Source organism: Hirundo rustica, chromosome 5 (genome assembly GCF_015227805.2).
Source record: "Hirundo rustica isolate bHirRus1 chromosome 5, bHirRus1.pri.v3, whole genome shotgun sequence".
NCBI lineage: Eukaryota > Metazoa > Chordata > Aves > Passeriformes > Hirundinidae > Hirundo > Hirundo rustica.
The window spans coordinates 53,983,683-53,999,337 of record NC_053454.1 but is presented as its reverse complement, the minus strand read 5'-3'; the positions used below and the strand labels follow the sequence as shown (position 1 = coordinate 53,999,337).

Sequence of the window (15,655 nt, the reverse complement as noted above, 5' to 3'; positions counted from 1 at the left end):
TCCTACCCCAGGCTCTAGCTGTTTCTTTAAAAGCATTCCACAGTCAATTACCTAATAAACTATGTTAATTAAGTATCATTTTCTTTCAATATTGACTGTCCAGGGGATATTGCTCTCTCCAGCCACTAAGCTGATCAGGATGCTTTTCCTCACTGATCCCCAAAGCAATGCGGGGTTTGTATCTACTGCCCACACCAATGCCATCAGCAATTAACTGAGCACATTTGAATTGACATGTTTTTGTCCTCAGAACAAATTAACTTCTCATAAATTCATTGGTAAATTCACCACGCTGAAAATTAATCCCCACTAAGAATAGGGCTAAACTGTCATTTCTCCAGGGGCAGTGAGAAAAAGGCAGCAGAGATCTGCCCTGCTCTGGCAGCAGATCAGGCACTAGCACGGGAGCCAGAGGCTGTCATGTTCCCATGTCCTTCCTAGGAGAAGTTTATTAGGACTGGTTTAATTCTCCCATCCCACCACTTTACTTAGATTGTAGAAAGGCTTTTGTGCCTCAGAAGCACTGCTATGAGGCTTGAGAGGACCTTACTACCCTCTACAACTCCGTGAAAGAGGTGGTAGGAAGGTGGGAGCCAGGCTTTTCTCCCAGGCAGTCAGTGACAGGATGAGAGGACCTATCTTCAAGCTGAGCCAGGGGAGGTTCAGGCTGGACAACAGGAGAAATTTCTTCATGGGAAGTGTTCTAAACATTGGAATGGGCTGCCCAGGAGAATGGTGGACTCGCCATCCCTGGAGGTGTTCAAGAAACAGCAGAACGTGGCACTCAGTGTTGTGGTCTGGTTGACAAGGTGGTGATTGGTCACAGGTTGGATGCAATGACCTCAGAGGCCTTTTCCAACCTAAAAGTTGATCAGCAAAGTGCTTTATAGACACAGCCCGTAAGGGACTTGATTGTTGTGGTACTGCTTGGTGAGTTTCCATTCTGATATCTGAGGGATATTTCATCCCAATCTATATGGCAAACCCTTCATGGCCTGTGTTCTCTGCTGCTTCCCCTCTGTAAGCGTGATAGACCCATCTCATCCAGACTGTTTGTGCACTCTGAACTTGCAGTCTAGTGGCAGGACATTAAAAAACATTGCCTTCCACTAGTATGTATTTAACCAGAGGAACATACGTTGTTCCAGTATAACTCACACACCATTTGTTTCAGTAATTTTGAGTTTGAGTAATTTTCAACAGCAAATATATTCAATATCATTGCAACTTGGGGGCAATTTAGAAAGAGGCAGAAATCTGCTACATTATTTTTACTGTGAATAATTTGTTCACCTTCTTGTCTTTGATGCATTGCTTTCATTAACTTGAAACAGTCGCAAATACCAAGTTTTGTTTGAAAGCTTTCTTGTTTTGGTTGTTCTTAGGGTTTCTTTCCCACCATGCACAAATAAGAAAATAAAGACAGAAATAGGCTACAAATTAAGAGCCTAAACAAATGCAAAACAAACCACTATCACAGGGTGAGATCTTTCACATGAAGTTCTGAACAGCCCCCCTTGCTCTTCTGCTCACCTGACCCTACCCTTGGAATTGCAGCTACTTGTTGTACCACAGCTCTTGGCCCCACAGAAGGGAGAGGCTGCAAAAGCACATCCAGGGAATCCATGAGGATGAGAAGACCCAGGGGAAAGTCTGAATTTAGAAGCTGAAGCTGCTGCTTCTTCTCTAGCCTGTCTAGCAGAGATGACACCACAGGACTTGCCATTTATCACGCTTGTTCTCACAGGTTTTCGAGGAGGTAGGTTCCTCCCACTCTGGTAAGGGAGATTCACTTTCTCTCCTGTTAGCCAGCACCTGTTGGCTGTCTTTCACAAGAATTACTGGAATATTTCATACACATCCATTTCAAGCAGCTCTTTGTAAGAGAAGCTGTTGGACCTTTCAGCAAAGCCACATGCCAACTTAGGTGTTCAGAAGTGCAGAGACTCCTGTGAAGAACCTGATATAGATGCAGAGCACATTTACAGCCTCAGGTGACCTTGACCCTGCCTTAATCAACAGACTCCTGTCTCATTAATGGACATGAGATTCATTTCACACTAACGAAGGCCCGCTGGGGCTTTTAGCATCCTGAGCTCCTTGAATGAACATTAAGACCACGAGTCTGCTGGTGAACACCAGGTTAATACTGGAAATTAGTCTGTTCTTCAGATGAAAATATGTGAGTTTAAATTGATGTAGGAGCAATTTCAAACACAAAACTACTTTGGCATCTTCTGTTAACAATTGAGTAGGCTTTAATTCCTCAAGACTGGATATTCCTAAGGCCTGGATTACACTTTAGGGCCTTCACTATAATTTCCTCTGTTGCACCATAGGCATTAATATAAGACCCATTGTAAATAATAACAGGCAATTCTGGTAAACAAATTTTGATGTTTTTCATCTAGATCTGTCAATTAAATCTACTGTAAAGTCAAGAAAAGCAAAGAATCTAGCTATGAAATTTCCTTTTCTTAATGAGGCATTTAAATAGCATCTCACATTTGTTCTCCAACTGTTTACATAGGATGTCATTTGTGATGCATTGTTGGAGCCCTGGAAATCTCAGCTGGGAACAATATCCCAGAGAGCAGAGGGGGACAGTTCTGCTTCAAGCTACATCTCAATAGATTTGCTGCCTTTTCTTTTATTATGTTACTCATCCGTAATCCTGCTAATGAAATGCAATAACATCAGATGCAGCAGCTGTCAAAAACAGAGAAATAATGTGAATTTTTATTAAACTTTTTGAGTTGATCTTCACTTTTTCCATTGCTGATTTAAGTATTACTGGTTTTTTTGAAGGTCATCCTATTTCAGTAAGGATTTAATGGATAGTCTGGCTTTTGTGTTTTAGACACCTTATTCCCTCTGGTTCAATAGGTCATTAAAAATATATTTAAGTCATTCTTTGTCCCAAATGTTTCTTACAGGATCACAGCCAAAAGAGACAAAAGACCCCAAGGTTTTGGATGAAAGACAGGTTAATTATTCTTATTTTATAAAGGAGAAAATGAAGCTAAAAAGGGAGCAAGTGTCTAGCACACAACCAACCCCTGTCAATAGCATTACTCCCATTGGTCAAGTCTTAAAGACCTAAGTCTTAAACTTCACATTCATTTCAGTGTTAATCAGGGGACTTCAAAAGTCCCAGAGCACCTTCTGGCTTTTATGATTATCTTTTGAAGACCAGAATGCTTTAAACATCTGTCTTTGAAAAGCTTGTTTAAAGTTCTCTGTGCCCCGCTCCTAAATCAGCTCGGTGAGCCAAACCTCCACCATAGATTCCTAATTTAATAATGAAATATTTTTGCAACTGTGTAGGTATTTCAGACAGTAAAGCATCACAGATACCCGATCAGATGCTTTTTAGACTGCTTTAGTGTCTCATTTTTCACAACTTACAACAAGATTCAAGTGCTCAGCAGAGAAATGAACTGGAGATGCCAGGTCTGGTGCTCACTCTCGCTTTTGTTATCTCAGCACCCCAGCTAGAAATGTCCAAATGCAATATCTGGGCCTTAGCAGTGTCAGGAGGCATGAATCAGGCTTGAGTGGGAGGCTTATGACCACAGCTCAGGATGCACAATAGTGTCTGTGAAGTGAACAGAACCTTCTGGAGGGCTTATACAATGGGCTTCATGCATTGTCTGTCCCTTTAGGAACACGGCCAGAATCACTTTTCTGTAATTCCAATACAGAATGGGTTGTGGGATGTGTGGTGACTGAGGATAAGGTAAATCTTCATTCGTTTTGAAGATTAAAATCATGAGGTTAACTCAGTTTGGCTTTCCCTTTCTTTTAACAGTGTTAGGTCAATGATGCCATTCTCATTTCCTGACTGGCTGTTGCAAAGGAGTGAAAAAAATTCCCAGCTTTCACAGGAGGGCTTTAATTATTTTGACAGCCAAGCCACAAATTCAGGTTTGCACGAATCTGTACCAGCAGACAGACTCCTGTATTTCGTATAGAGAGATTTGCACAGATATGTCACAAATAAGCTGAGAGGAGGTCATCCTCCTGATGCTTCTCCCTGCACAGGATAGAAATTAAGTTACTGGACAGGCTGGTCTTGTGACTAAAGCCCCATCCTGAGGCAAAAATTGGGGTCCCCGTTCTGACAGGCAAGTGCTACACAGGCAGGAAGAAATTTACTCATGAGATCTCTGATTGTGAGCTGGGAAGGAAGAGGGTAGCAACCAGTTTGAGTTTTGTGGCAGGAGCTGTTGGGTTTTTTGTGCTTAGAGCTGGGAAGCAAAAAGTAAAGAATTTCAGAAGATACAAGCCTCACTGTGGCAGTAAAAAGAAATTCAAGGAGTTTCCAATAAACTGGGTTGTATTGACAGGCATAGAGAAGTAAAAAGATCTTTGTCATTTGAAGGATACTGAAATTCATCAGGAACTGGCGTCCTATTGATCTCTGCCGTGTGACTAAGACAAAAGAAGAATAAATTATAAATATAGTATGGAATAAATACCATGTTTCCTCCTAATCTAGTAATTTCAATTTACAAAGTCAACACAGATGAATGAGCAATTTACACTGATGAAATCACCGTACTTCTTAGTGCCCATTTGTAATGACTGCCCATCCCCAGTGATTCGCCTTCATTGTGTGATTTCCAGTTGAGCTGTTATGAATGCAGAGAGGGGAGAATTTATCGAAAACAATAGCTGGATGTGACTGCCAGCCCAATGTGCTCCGAGAATCCATACTGGGGTTGTAATGCTGGGCCTCTGAGCTCTGCAATCAGACGCCTGCACAGCAGGATATTGTCTGTCCTCTGGAAAACTCCTTCATATATGGATTCTGGGCTAGTGTGAACTACTTAGGACACAATCAGGGAGGAAAGAGTTTGAGATCTGATAAAAGCTATAGACTTTGTAGCTGCTTTTCTGTCCAGGGAGTGCATCCAGCTCAAGGCAGCTCTTGGAATCAGATCATTGCCCTCTTTCAAACATTTTGGCTTTCCCAAAGACTGATATCCTAATATAGGACAGAAGAAAGATCCCTGCTGGAAGGCTCTGTGCCCTAGATATAACTTATTTGGGTCTCTTTGGTTTCTGAGACACATGGCTGATTGACAGGCCAAGACTGTGAAGTCAACTTTGCTGAGCCATAAATAGCATAATTCAGCTTCTCTGAGTCCCCAGCAGATGTATTCATCAGGCGCATGAGTCTCTCCAGGCATCAAAATTGACAGATTTCATTAACTTTCTGCAACCTGAGAATCCAGCTGTAATAGACAGTGTGGAGAAATCAGAGGAACTGCAGGTTCCCAGCAAGACTGTGTTATCAGACAGTCCTGATTATACAGAGCCGGTAGGCAAGGACTGGCTTAGCAGTCACCGCTCTCCCTGGTACTGCTCTTAATGACTAATCCCCACAGCATCCTTTCTCACCTCTCTGAGCCTTGCAGTTTAACATCGCAGCCAGCCTCCAGAAGGGAATTATGTGATGCAGTACAGTCATCCTTTCCAGCAACAGCTCGGCATCCTGCTCTTGTGTCAGCACAGACCTGGAAAAACCCAGTCATTCCTGATGCCCTTGAATCCTGCTACTAGATCTCAGGTGTCATGAAAACCAGAAAAGTTGCACATTCAGGGCATGAAAATCCTTAGCAGCCTTTTTAGAAAGGAGGAAAGGAAGAGGGTTTCCTCCACTAAAGAACTCATTTTAGTACTTCATGTGCCTTGAGCTGTGCTCACAAAGCCTGCCTTGTGATTTCTAAGCCATGAGAGATTCTCCTCCTCACTCTTCACCCTATCAGCTTGACTTCCACTGTTTTGTGTTTTTAAGATCTGCTTCAGGGTTCTGGGTGAGCAAGGACCTGTTGGTTTTAAAATGCTGCTCTTCTTACAGCTGCTGAGCACTACTGATAAGCAGCTTGGGGTAGAAGTGAGCTGAAGGCAGTAACAGGTCATTTTGAAAAGGGAAGGAGGGACAATAAGCACAGGGAAAAGAATTGCATGACGTGGTACCTATGCTTATGTTTGCCTTCTGAGACTGCATCTCCTTGCATTAGGCAATAAACCTCTTATTCAAGCACCTGGGAGTCAGTGGGAGTGTTTGACAGGCTTGGTGAAATGGTGTGGTGGAAGGGCCTGGTCTGCCTTTGTGCAGGCAGTCAGACGGGGTGTGCTCTGACCGGGCGGTTTGCAGGGTGATGGGATCTGCTGGGCTGCCGGTCCTCCTGTGGCTTCTGGGGCACACACAGGATGAGAGCAGTAGGTAAAACCTGGCAGATGACTCCCAACACTCTGCCCTACCATAAGGAGGAGGCTGAAAGAGAGATTGATTGGTCCCATCATGAGGAAGGAATTGTGCTGTCTTTTTCCTTGTCCACTCTCTAGAGAAAAGCAACAGAAAATATTTCAGCAGCATTCCAGGGAACATGGCTCCCAGGATCGCTATAGAAATACCTGTAAGGAGCAGTTATAAGATGGTATAGCAGGATTCTAAAGTTTCATAGTGTTCAGAAATTATGCTGTTTATTCTTGAGTGCCATCTACTGACAATTCTTGTCTTAATGATTTGCTTTCATAGATACTGCCTATTTTAAATGCCCTATATAACTTCTGTTAGCTTAGATGTTCCTTATTTCTTGAGCACTTTATTTCCCTCTGTGGACCAGGATACCCTTGACATGATGTTTAGAGTTATCTCTTGGACTTCCCTTTTTCCTTCCACCCATCACCAGGCTGCCTCCCTTCCCTGGCTGCTCCTTCTGCCTAGAGAGCAATTTCTGCCTCACCCTTCTGGCTTCAAAATGTTGCTGCAGTTGTGCTCTTCCCCTTGAGCAGGAGGTTGCCTCTATCAGTCTGCTACAGCATCGCTGAGATCTGATTTCCCCCTTGCTTTCAGTTCTTCCTCTTCTTTCAAGAGCTTTTTCAGCAACTTTCATGCAGTAACCTTGAAAATATTTAATGATCACTGACTCCACTATATTACCTGTTCTAGAGGTATTTTATTTTAGTTATGTGATACTTGAATTAGCATTATTATTACAGTTTTTCATTTTCTATCTGCAAGATTTCCTCCCCCAGCAGTCCAATACATTTTGCAAAGATAAAAATAAATTAAAGGTGAAAAGTTATTGCCAAGGACAAGAGCTTGGGAAGTTTAGCCTACAAGATATTTCTTTCTCCATTGAAAACATAATCTGTATAGATAAAGAAAATGCCAGGTAGCTAACTCATTATAAGCAACCGAGAAAATGGGTCAAGAGACTTCTTTCGTATACACTCAGTTTTTGGCTTGGTTCCATCTCTGCCAGCTAGCCGAAGGAATGAGGAAGATTCTAGTAAAGTCTCCTAATACATGGCACCATTTTGATTGAGGCTTCTTTGCCTGTGCCTCAGAAAACTCAGCCTGATGGCCAATGATGCCCTGACACTCAGCTGCCACTCAATTTCAGGCAGAAAATATCAAGCCGTGAAAGTGTAGGCATTGGTCCACAACATATTTATATTGTGGAACTCCTTCCCAGAGGATTTTGCTGAGGTCAGAACTATAAGTAGGTTTAAAAAGGATTAGACAGTTCCATGGTGGGCAGGTGTGATGTTTGCTATTGAGCATGACAGCCTGGCTCTAACATCTGTTACAGAAAGCCCCTGTAGAGCTGATGGCTGGAGGGGGCTGCAGCAGGGAATCTGCTGTTCTGGGCTGACCCCAGTAGGTGCTGCCCATCCCTCCCATGGGCAGTGGCTACAGCAGCCTGGGGATGATTTAAAACACCTTCAGTCTGGATAAAGCCATTGAATTCCCATGAAAATAGCACTTTGTTTTAAATGGTTATTCTCCACTAAGATCCCTGAATCTCCAGTGATAAAACTGGGATTGATCCCCTGAACTCAATGCCACAAAAAGCACAAGGTTAGGCCTTTCTGGGGTTGTTTCAGTAGAGACAGTTTTGCTGAAGTGAGGGCTGAGGGGTATTTGTTCCTGGACTTCTAAATCCACATTCTGCCTTTAGTATAAACACACATCCAAACTAATATTTGACTAACGTACTTATCCATGAGATGGCACGTGTCACTTGCGTCTCATTTCTTCTATTTTAATGACTAACAGCCTGTGCTGCAATTCATAATGCAGTCTCCTTCCTCCTTTCTTGAATCAGGCAGCAAAACCTGATCAGTGACAGAGATGATGCTTGTGAAATTGCTGCACAGGGGTTCCTCTCACCGAAGGGCTGACAAGACACCAGCTGAGGGGAAAGCTTAATTGCATGGGTGATCAAAGGAGAACGTATGAAGACAGGGAGACCGTAAGGGGGTGTGCGCAGGAGTGTGTTTTAATGAGAGATTATAGGGGAACGTGTGAGTCTGGCACACACAAAATGGCAGAAATGAATGCATGAGCGAGTACAAAATAGCATGTGAACCAAAGGTATCCACAGATCAGCTTCAGCCCCTTCTCAGCCCTTGCCTAAGAGAACTGTATTCTATTAGCTGTCATCCCACTAACTATACAAAGAGAAAAAAGTGAAAGCTTGATGTTTGCAGTTGGGAAAGGAGGAGAGGGGGGGGGAACCTCATGAGACGACAACATCCAGGCTGAACTGGAAAAGAAAGATCAAAGCAATGAGCTGAACTGAGAAGAAAGGACATAGGACCGTGATATGGTGTACTCCTGGGAATGGGAGGAATTGACATAAAAATATGAGAATTTAGAAAGCATTGAAGGCACTTGCCAGCCCTTCCATGTGCTGTAACACACTGCACTGGCAGAGGTTTGGTTCATGGTGTGTACTCTGCTTTGTTGTATGCTTACTGTCTCCCTTTATACTCAGCTCCACTTCCATCACTGGGGGTACTTGAGGAGTAAGATGCCTCTTAATATCAAAACAGGTGCCATTAAAATGGCTTATACACAATCCCATGTCATTCTAGCCCAAATCCATTGAAAACCTCATTGCAGTTATATTGGCATAAACCTCTGTGCTAGTGTTCTCCAGCTGATTTAAACTGCATCAATATAAATCCGGTTTCAATTGATTTAAGAGATTCTAGGCAGAAGTGCGCTGCATTTGACAAACTGATGGGAGGACATACCCCTGTTGAAATATTAAAACTCCGGCACTCGATCTTTTCATATTCAGCAGTGTGGCTTTTGAACTTTTGCCATTTTGTATTTTACAAGCCCTTACAGGGAGGGAAAATAAGTAACTTTAGAGCAGTCAGGTTAACAGCCTTTCGCTTCATCAACTGAACCCGTGTGCAACCACAGATGCCTTAAGCTTTAGTGTTTTATAAAATTATAAGGACACAGGAGAAGCAAAATGCTTTTTCTACTTACCCTACTCTGAACTCATGCATATTACTGGCTGACAACCTTTTTTTTTTTTTTTTTCCCCCTGTAAAAGGCATCCAGCCTGTAGTTGAACACACCCTTTTTTGTAATAGTAATGAAAGCTCATTGTCTGAGATGCCACCCACTAGACCAGGTTGCTCAGTGCCCCACCCAACCTGACCTTGAACCATTCCAGGGACAGGATATCCACAGCTTCTCAGGGCAGCCTGTGCCACTGCTTTGCCACCCTCACCATAAAGAATTTCTTCCTATATCTAACCTAAATCCCAGATGTTATTTAATCACTCTGAGGTCAAGTTCCCCACTACAGCAGCTTCCTGGCCCACATGGTCAGTTTATGGCCAACTTGAAGCAGTCTTTTGTTAATTGAAGTTTATTCAGTGTAACACTGGAAGAAGAAATGCAGTACTGGTTTTGAAATGACACCATGTAATGTTGAAAACAAGATAAAAATGACTGCCCCTCATGTGCTTGCAGAGATAAATTATGCAGTTCTCTCCTTCCAGACTCTCCCATCTGCAACAGCTACAATAGAACCTTAGCTCAAACACTATTCTTATTGAGCGCTGGAGCTGTCAGGCCGGTCTCAGCTTTTGTGTGAGATTCATGAAAAATAAATTTGACAATTTCTCTGAGTGAAAGGCCTCTAACCATGTCTCCAGTCTGGTAACCATAGTACTTACATGCTTTGTGAAATTTGTGTTTCACATCAAGAAGGGTAGATGCTGGAGGTACCTGGAAAAGAAAGCAAAATGTATGCAGATTAATTTTTCTTTCTTCTTCACTTTGGGATCCCTTCTCCACTCCTCTAATGAAGAGATGCTTACATTTGTCTGCAAGTCCTTCAGGCTAAAATTAAAAAGAAAAATCAGTAAATTTATTTTTACAGGTTGATATGTTATTAAGGATTGTCCAGGTTTGACTAATACATCACCTGGACCACCTCTGCTTGGTCACTGGAAGGGTAAAATCACAAGCGTCAAGAGGGAAATCTGCTGGCCCTGCTTGATGCAGTAATTGCCCCTAGATCAAACCAGTGGAAAAATTTGAAGGGTTTAGCTTTTAAGTTAGGTTCAAGCATGCTGAAGTCCATGTCCCAGAGACATGAAAGGGTTCTCTGGAGAGGGCAGCAGCAAAACTGGTAGCTTCTGTCCTTTCTGCCCAAAATGAGTTTGCTTCTGCATGCTTTTGTTCATGTGCACTGAAGCAATTCAGGTGCCAGAGTTATAGAGGGCAGTCTGGAGGCTTTTTAGAGTCTATTTTATTATGTATATTTATTTCTTAAGATACTTTGTACAAATTACCTGAGAAACACATTTAGAATTTACTAGAGCAAAAGACTTGGATTTGCTTTTTGTTTACAAGGAAAGGCAATGGGACTCTTGAGGAAATAGCATGTTGAGCTATTTATTAGTGGATTGTGACAATAACTGTGCAAACAAATAGAGAAGAACATAAGAAATTCTCCTAGTAGACATCATTTAGCACCTAAACGTAGGTTCTTTTGTTGAAAAGACTGAATTTGGAGGAATACTGATGCAACAAAATAAAATTGCTGACTCTAAAGCAACAAATTGGTACAGAAACAAAAGTTTACTCTTATGTAATTTGACACCCCACACAAATATACAATGTATGTGCTATTAGTACTTATGAGTAACCCAACTTGCTCCCAGTAATATGAACAGGCAGAGAGTTCAGTACAGATTTCAGTGATCTAAGGGTGTAAAATGACACCTGTGCTAAAAGGTAGTAAAGTGCAGATATTTTCTAAGTTTTTTCTTGGGTTTGGATGAGAACACTTTATTTTCCACAATTACAGAGAATTTTACTGGGCATTTACAGAAACTGCTGTAAATGAAACTCCACTTAAACCCTGACTTGTCTCTCTGATGTGGCTGCTAAGCAATGCCAACTCCACCCAAATCAAGGCCTAGGCTCCTTGAAACCGAGGATAACCCTTTCCCTGTCCCCAACACCCGTGTTGACCCAAGCCATGCTGAACTGTATTAGGCCAGGCAAGAGACGCTGCCCTTGGAGACCCTTTTCTTCCTAGATGCAGGAAACAACAGAAGGAAACAATAGATGGAGTTATTTTATCTTCCTTAGTTGAAAAAGGAAGAAAAACTGTTGGGTTTGTTCCCCGAGATTCAGGTGGTTTTAGAGTCCTTTGCCCTCTGCTCAGCTCTGTGCCAAACCGAAGGAAGAGACGGAGTCTTCAGTTTTAGATTTTTCAAGGTTGCATACTTCGTTTATTGTTTCTTATCTTACAATTTTCTCAGTGTCCAACAAGATATTTGCCACGGCTTGGACTTCAGACGACTCCCCTCGAACTGGGGCTGTCCTTATCTTTTATACTAATTGCTACGTATTCTTTATTTACTATTTCTTACCAATGTCTATCACTAATACTAAAAAGATCATCTCTACTCCGACCCAATCCTCACTAACTACTTTGTGCCCACGTCACTGCTGAAATGGAGTGAGGGAAGAAGAAAGAAGAAGGAGACAATGCCCCAAATTCTCCATCTTGCCCCAATTAACTTCAATGCTAGAAATATAAATTTACTGGTTTTTCACCCTGTGATAAACTAAACTACTATTTTTCACACTCTTGTGGCCTGTAAACCCTCTCGCAGTGAAGGAAGTTTTTCCCATGGACTGAGATCAAAGCCAGTGTCTCTCTGAGCTCTGGGCTGGAGTCCCAGACCCCCCTGTCCAGGTCCCTGACCCTCCAGGGCAACCAAAGGAATGCCCTGGACTCCAACAGAAAACATTTTACCTGTGTTTACTGCAGTTAAGCCATTTGATGCAACACCCAGTAGAACAGCACACCTCCCACAGTCTCCGTGTGGTTTTCTTGTCATGTGTGCAACCTCTGTGGACTTGAATACTGGAGCTGCGGGGGGTTATGTCCCCAAAACCTCTAAAAATGTCTGAAATTACTTTCTCACACTTTATAATCTCACACCTGTGAGGCCTGGAGCCCAGAATCCATCTGATACGGATGCAAGCACTGTTAGCTGGCAACACCTATTCAGCATACAAGCCTGCACACTGAAATCTGTCATGTGTCCCAGCACAGGGCAGATGTGCAGGTATTCAGAGCTGGCATTGCCAGCTGAAGGATGGGGATGATCTTTTCCAATTTGATGGATGATGAGCTGGCTTTCTAAATGCAGTGTAAGCCACATTGCTGCAGGGCCTGCATCCCTGCAGATCAACCCCTCACTGTGACGGGTTCTGGGATAGAGTACAGAAAGGGCCAACCCGTGCTCTGGAGAGCTGATCAACCGACTTAGGCAAAGAAAGCTGAAAAACTGGAAAGCTTAGCATGCTTACAGAGCAGTGCTTGCTCAAAACAGAGCCCAGGTCTCCATCTCCAGCTCTCCTGAGTGTGTTTTGACTTCAGGGCAGAGCTGCTCTCAATCTGTTCAAAATGTCTAGTCCCAGCCCTTGTTAGCAGCTCTGCCTTTACATCCCCCTACCTTTTTTCATCCTGAGACAATCAGTGCTTTCTCCCCTCCAAATCCTGCAATCCTGGTAGCAATGGCATTCATATCACCTAACTTCAGCTATTTAAAGAATTAATCCAAGCTCACGTTTTAGGTCTAGAACTCTCGGTTTCTTTTCCGAGATTCAGGTGGTATTAGAGTCTTTTGCCTTCTGCAAAGCCCTGAGCCAGATGCAAGAAAGAGATGGAGTCTTCAGGTTCTGATTTTTCAAGGTTGCATGATCTGTTTATTGTTTCTTATCTTACAATTTTCTCAGTGCCCAACAAAGGTCTGTGCAGCTGCTCGGGCATTGGCGACTCCTCCCCACTGGGCTGTGGTGTTATCTTTTATACTAATTGCTACGTGTTCTTTATTTATCCTTATTTGCCAATACCTATCGCTTATACTAAAAAGGTCATCCCTACTTTGACCCAATCTCCTTAAACTATTTTGTGCCACCGTCACTGCAGAAAACGGAGTGAGGGAAGAAGAAGGAAGAAGCAGGAGACAACGCCCAAAATCCTCCATCTTGCTCCCATTCACTTCCATATTAAAAACCCAAATCTACTCTTTTCTCACCTTGTGATAAGCTAAACTACTGTCTTTCACTCTCTTGTGGCTTGGAATCCTTCCCGCAGTGCAGGAAGCCTTTCTCATGGACTGGGATCAAAGCCAATGTCCCTCTGGGCTCTGTTCCAGGGTCCCAGACCCCCCTGTCCAGGTCTCTGACCTCCCAGGGCAGCCAAAGGAATGCCCTGGACCCCAACATAGAACCACCCAGATGCCTCAGTGTTTAAAAGCTATGAAGCGCTTGCAGCATCCTGCTGCAGCCCAGGGACCGGCGCGTGTGCCCCTGGGGGGTGATGAGCAGCACCTCACGCCAGTCCCCATCTCCAAAGCCGGCGCTCAGCCCCGGAGCAGCAGCTGGAAGGGCCGTGCTCCGTCCATCCCTGAGCGAGGCAGAGCTCATTAGCAGGACGCTGCTGTGCCAGCCTCCAGCCAGGCTGCTTTAGGCCAGCGCGGTTCCAGCCCGTGCCCGGAGATGTGCTGGGCTGGCGAGTGGCGGTCTGGCAGCTCCGCGTGGCTCTGCGCGGGCCGGGGGGCTCGGGAAGGCACGGGGCTCACATCCAGCAGGACACCCGTTTAATGAGCCAGCTGAACCAGAAGAACCCTTCCACTTGAGACAAACGACACGGGTCGCGAGCTGAAAAATAACACAAATGCTCTCGCCCTCCAGAATGGGCTGGGACATAGAGGAATCACAGTGTCCTTGCCCGGGCAGAATAATGAGGCTGTAGCCGCAAAAGAATGAAATACATTTTTTTATGATCTTGATAATTCTGTGTCCTTTTTTAAGGACCTCATAAAACAACCAGTGAAGTTATAGTTTCTAATATTGATCAACGAGAAATGGATGCTGGGACACCAGCTTACTACTAAGAGTGTCCTCTTCGTAGACCATTAATTATCTTTTGTTCTTTTCATTGTACATCAATACAAGCTAAGGAATTGTAAGGACTGGGAAGGCGTCTGATCTTATTACCCTTTGTGCTAACTGAATAAAACACCCAGGAATATTTCACTGTAATTATTAGTTTTACTCTCCTTTCATTCCTCTGAATTATGTCTGAAAGTGTTATAACCTTTTCTTTCCTCTATTTCAGAACTTCACAAATATGCAAAGACAAAGCAGAGTGGAAGACCACCCCTAGTTTGTTTAAAGAAAGATGGATTTCTGCTCTTATTTGGTATGTATCTTCCACAGTCTGATGGTCAAGCCAGTTTTTCCCTACAACTTTTTCACTTATAGTCTTAAGATCTGATTTAAAGTGTAGTCAACTTTCTAATGATTATCATATGTAAGGTTCAAGACTACTTTATTTTGAAAAAAATGTTATGAATAAATGCATATTTTACAGCTTTGGGTTGCAGTTATTACATTTTTCATTCAGAAAAGGATGATTTCAAAATGTCAAATCCTGGTTTTCCTGTGCTTTCACAGCCAGAAAACTTTTACTTTTCCATTTGAGGCAACTTTTCATTTACAGGAATTCAAGAATTAAAGGACCTTCTGGGTCATCCATACCAGTTCTATTCTTCCTTCAGACACCAATGCACAAAGCATCACATTTCTTTTTAAGATTTAAAATACCATATTAGTACTTTATGCTACCACTGAAGGAAGAGAACTAAGTGGAAGATATTAAGGGAACTTAATACTGCCTTTTGTGAGTGCAAGCTAATCAGATAGTTATCCACTTTCATACCTCTTTCACATTTATAAGTCAAGGAATTATGCCTAATCTGGTGATCTGCACGTAACTGCATCACACAGTTCTTGCACTAAAGAATTATAGTAGGGGTCAGAGGTCAGCAGAATATCATTAAGAATTTGAATAATAGCATTTCAGCAAATAAGTAATCTTTCATTCAACATTTCTCTCTGAATACTTTTTTCTCTCTGTGACATGTCAGTGCCGCTGCACTCCTGAGTCACCTACTTTGTAACAGGCATTTTCCATAATTGCAGGAATTCAGAAATTCTGCCACTCCAATTGCTCATTAACGACTGCCCCATCTTCAGCCAGGGTAAATCTGGTCAAAAGGGTGACATCAGTTTATTGCAGCTGAGAATCTGGCTGCAAAACAGATAACCAGCTAATGGGAAAGCCAAGTAATTTCCAAATTCAGCACACAACACATACTTCATGCTTTTGCACCCTGTCCTTGTTTTGGGACCATGCTGTATTATAAGAAACCAGCAGCATACCACAGAAAGTTAGTTAGAAAAGTACCTGTTCTAGCTGATCTCTGTGTTTTGTGAATTTCACTTCTAGGTCAG

At 42.9% G+C, this 15,655-nt stretch overlaps 1 protein-coding gene and 1 long non-coding RNA gene across 3 annotated transcripts in view; one reads left to right on the top strand and one right to left on the bottom strand.

Moving 5' to 3' along the window:
- TECRL (trans-2,3-enoyl-CoA reductase like) overlaps nucleotides 1-15,655 on the bottom strand; it is a 60,813-nt gene that overhangs the window by 36,009 nt on the left and 9,149 nt on the right. For both annotated transcript variants that reach the window (XM_040064038.2, XM_040064042.2), the window contains exon 2: nucleotides 10,003-10,054. In XM_040064038.2, coding sequence (XP_039919972.1) covers nucleotides 10,003-10,054 — 52 coding nt within the window. The remainder of the gene's footprint in view (nucleotides 1-10,002; nucleotides 10,055-15,655) is intronic.
- The window catches only part of LOC120752644 (uncharacterized), a 49,353-nt gene that overhangs the window by 24,778 nt on the left and 8,920 nt on the right, over nucleotides 1-15,655 (top strand). The window contains exon 2 of the long non-coding RNA XR_005700784.2: nucleotides 14,478-14,561. This is a non-coding gene — a long non-coding RNA (uncharacterized LOC120752644). The remainder of the gene's footprint in view (nucleotides 1-14,477; nucleotides 14,562-15,655) is intronic.